Here is a 4484-nt window from a genome sequence, read left to right as displayed (position 1 = left end):
TGGTAAAGCTGGATTTTCAGCATCATTACTCCAGTCTTCAGTGTCACGTGATCCTTCAGAAATCATTCTGATATGCTGCTTTGCTGCTCAAGAAACATTTATTTTTATTGAAACCAGTTGTGCTGCTTAATATTTTTGTGGAAACTGTCATACATTTTTTAAGGTTCATTTGATGAACAGAAAGGTTAAAAAGAACAGCATTTATTTGAAATAGAAATGTCAATTTAATGCGTACTTGCTGAATAAAAATAATCTTTCTGATTTGGTTTTGAATGGGTTTTATATCTGCATCAGTGTCAAATTTGACATCATTTTGATTATTTCAGGTTTTTCAGTTCTAATGGTTTATTAATTCTTTTGTTTACTTGAATGGCAGGTATCAGGAAGCCATTGAGAAGTATGAATCTGTGATGCGAACAGAGCCGAACGTGGCATTCTACACTAATAAAGCAAAGGAGAGGATCTGCTTCTGCTTAGTCAAAGTATGTTCCTTTACTAAATGTAGTTTAGTTATTTTACAGCTTTTTAAGGGGATGAAACCCCTTCTAGTCCAGCTGTCCTAGTAATCACCATTTATATGATATGTTCACTTTCACATCGTTAAGAGGTTAATAAGAACAAGAACATCAAGAGTCTGGTTCTGGTGTCTAGCCTCACTGGTTCTGTTTTTCTCTCACTCCCTCTTTTGGCTCCTCCAGATGAAGAGTGCTAAGGAGGCCGTAGACATTTGTTCAGAAGCCCACCAGAGAGACCCTCAGAATATCCACATCCTCCAGGACCGAGCGGAGGCCTACATCTTACTGCAGGAATATGAGAAAGGTAGTTCAACTCTCACTGACTACTATAAAATGTACCGAATTTTCTACCCTTTCCATTTCGTTTGCATAAACTCAGGTTTCTTCCTCTGTTCCTCTTCTCAGCTGTGGAAGACTATCAGGAGGCACGGGAGTTTGATCAGGACAACCAGGAGATTCGTGAAGGTCTTGACCGAGCACAGAAGCTCCTCAAGCAGTCTCACAAGAGAGACTATTACAAGATCCTGGGGGTCAGCAGGTAAGGCAAAATCCTGCCTTAAAATGTTGCAGAGAGCGTTACTTCCTAAACTGTTTCTGTGCTGTTTTATGATGTTAATAATGCAGAAATGGTCGAAGGTTGTTTCTGGGGCACCTGCGGTAGTAACAATGAATGTAGATTGTTTGACTGAAATGCTTGTTTCTTTTCACTTGTTTTTAGGAGTGCCAACAAACAGGAAATCATAAAAGCGTATAGAAAGCTGGCTCAGCAGTGGCATCCTGATAATTTCCAGTCTGAAGCAGACAAGAAAGAGGCAGAGAAAAAGTTTATCGATATCGCATCAGCAAAGGAAGTGCTCACAGATCCAGGTAGGAAAATGTCAGATGACAGCAAAAACTAAATTAAGCATGAATACAAATGATTTTCAGTCCTTATCAGTCTGTTATTGAAAATTTCTGTCGTCGGTCAATTTTATGTAACATTTTATCGCTGGATGTATTTTTTTTAAAAATGTTTTTGTCTGAAGTGTCTTATTCTTACCATGGCTGGTGAAATATTATTATAATTTAAAAGAACATTTTTGTATTCTATTTTTCTAGTAAAAAAAAATCCCATCAGTACTGAAACCAGTTGTGCTGCTTAACATGTTTGTGCAAGCCATGATAGAGTACCATTCAAAAGTTTGGCGTAAATAAGATTAGAAATTAATACTTTTATTCATTAAAGATGCATTAAATTGATCAAAGGCAAATGGAAAGACATTTATAATGTTACAAGGGATTTCTTGTTTTGATTTTTAAATTCATCATAGAATCCTGACCCTGGTCTTCAAAATTGATAACAATAAGAATCATTATTATTAAATGAGCAACAAATCAGCATATTAGAATGACTTCTGAAGGATCATGTGACACTGAAGACTGTAGTAATGATACTGAAAATTCAGCTTTGCTTTCACGGGCATAAAAAAGCAGTTATTTTAAATTATAATATTTCACAATGTTTATATTTTTACTGTATTTTTGGTCAAATACTGTATATCCAGCTTTGGTGAGAATAAGAGGCTTCTTTCAAAAATCTTCAAATCGATGCATTCTTCTTTGTTGTTTTCTGTTCAGAAATGCGTCAGAAATTTGATTCGGGCGAGGACCCTCTGGACCCTGAGAATCAGCAGGGTGGAGGAGGTGGAGGAGGCAGAGAATGGCCCTTTGGCTTCAACCCCTTTGAGGGCGGAAACTTTCACTTCAAGTTCCACTACAACTGATAACAGAGAGGCCGATGCAGTATAAACGGACAATGATTTGGACTAAGAAACCTGGCTAGAGAACCTGCTTTTTTCCAAACTGAACTTTGGAGGAAACTTATCAAACCGAGAGTTTTTTTGTTGTTGTTGAGACTTGAATCCACAGGCTGTTTTGGACTTCTCCAGGAGCAAATGACTTGATCGGGCAAACACTACTAGTTTGGTGTTTGGTTTCCTGTCCTTCAATACGTAAAAATGGAGTCTAGTTGAACTTGGAGTCTTAACTGGAGTCATTTTGGCTCACAAATGTTGATCTTTCTTTGACATATGTGCCATCTTTAACATCACTTTGTCGTTCTCATTCTGTCTTTTTTTCTGTTTGTTTTCTTTGAATAACACTCCAGAATTTAGGGTTGTGGTTTCTTTTAGACTGTGCCATGTACTTCTGACACCAGTATGTCATATCTGCATTCTTAAAGATTCAGCGCTGACATGCCGGCAGTCTTGAAATGGATAAAACTGTATTGCACGCTTTTTGGCAAAGGAGGTACCTTTTCTCATATCTTTTGTCTCATTTTTATTTAATTTTTTTAACCCAACTGCATAAAACTACCAGAAATGAACATGCTTTAAAACTGCTTCATAGCCTGACAGCTTTGATCTGATACCAGTTTGCACAATAGTTTATTTTTTTTTACTGAAATCTTTTCTAAAAGTTTACATGACAGAATGTGTATGATCATTCGACAGCTGTTGCAGATGATAAATCAGATGAAAGGCTAGGTCAATGTCCCACAACAAAGCTTTATCTAAACTTAAGGAGTTACCTGTGCACTTTCAAGTTGAAGGTCAACCAACTTAAGAAATCACTAGCTATTGGGAAAAAAAAAAGAAAAGAAAAAAAATGCAATATTTGAAGATTATGAAATGTGACAAAAGTAATTTAACAGGTTTGCAGGTTTTTTGGGTGTATGCTTCTTAGTTTGTGCTGACATGCCAATGCAATGACCTTTACTGATGTTAAGGACATGGGTCTTCCAAATGTTTTATGCTTGTTTTTCATTTGTTTTAAGCTAAACAAATTCATGAAAGTCTCCAAGATATACTGTATTTAAGAAAGAGTATCGAAGACTCTTTTGTCAAGTGTCTTTTTTTCTAGGATTACTTGGTGGACTTGAAGGTAAAGGCAAGCATCACAATTACTTTTATTTAAGGGTTAGAGGTTCTTTTTTATTATTATTTTGTATTTTTATCCGAAGGGTGGAAAAAATATGATGTAAAAAATGTCACAGTTACACAATAGTATATAATAATGGTTACACTTTATAATAAGGATCTATTAGTTATCATGAAAATTAAGTTACTTTAAAGCATTTCATTTAATGTTAGTTTTAACATTTACTTTATTAAATACGAAAATTGTATCTCTTAATATAATTAAATGGACCTGAGCTAATATAAACAAACTAATACATCAACGAACGTGGCGTCATTATGAAGTTTTGCTTATGATTATATGATTATGACATATTAAGATATATGGGCGTCGTACCTGGGCAAAGTGTACGATCTGACACCGCTGCTGTAAAGGCAAAAAGGCAAGTAACCATATCATTAAAAAATGAAAAGGAAGAAACGATTTTGTCCCCAAACTTTTGAAATGTGGCATGTATTAACTGATTATCAAGAGCATTGTAACAAAGACTCTTTCTCTTATAGGTGATGTGTTATCTAAACCTATCACAGAGTGTGCAGGAAAGGACATCAGTCACTGGTTTGACCCAAAGACAAAAAATGTAAGCCACTGTAATAACATTTGTAAAATATTTTCATGTAATTTTGCAAAACCAAGGACTCCTAGGGCACATACAAAGAACTCGTAATTTAGTAACTTTTCCAAATATCTTTGTCATTTTTTTTTAAATATAGTATTTGCTTTTAGTATTTTTTCCGTTTATGTTTTCATATGTTTTATGATAATTTCAAAGATAAGAACATTTAAAAAAAAAAAGTATGTGTTTCCCACCCTGAGAATATAACCAAAACCAAACTAGGCAACTGCATTGCTGTCTGGTTGTTTTGTTAAAGTTAGCATGAAATTATAATTGACAATACTTTTTTATGGAACATTGCAGTATTTATTATAAATGTCTTATGCACATTATTATTTTTATATAAAAAAAAAAAAAACATTAATTTCCCCTCTCGTTGCAATGATCTCTTCTCT

General features: G+C 34.7%; 1 protein-coding gene across 1 annotated transcript; it reads left to right on the top strand.

Annotated features, from left to right (window-relative positions):
• Window positions 1-376: 376 nt before the first annotated feature.
• On the top strand, window positions 377-3388 carry LOC107576371 (dnaJ homolog subfamily C member 3-like; the record flags this gene model as incomplete). Its single annotated transcript, XM_016262562.1, has 5 exons — window positions 377-482; window positions 699-819; window positions 921-1053; window positions 1234-1382; window positions 2133-3388. Coding segments are annotated over 5 exons (655 nt in total), but the record flags the coding sequence as incomplete, so codon positions are not given.
• Window positions 3389-4484: the final 1096 nt, after the last annotated feature.

This window comes from Sinocyclocheilus grahami, unplaced genomic scaffold (genome assembly GCF_001515645.1).
Source record: "Sinocyclocheilus grahami isolate Dianchi unplaced genomic scaffold, SAMN03320097.WGS_v1.1 scaffold3601.1, whole genome shotgun sequence".
NCBI classification, from domain to species: domain Eukaryota; kingdom Metazoa; phylum Chordata; class Actinopteri; order Cypriniformes; family Cyprinidae; genus Sinocyclocheilus; species Sinocyclocheilus grahami.
The sequence above is the reverse complement of the archived record's forward strand: the minus strand, read 5'-3'. Positions and strand labels throughout refer to the sequence as shown.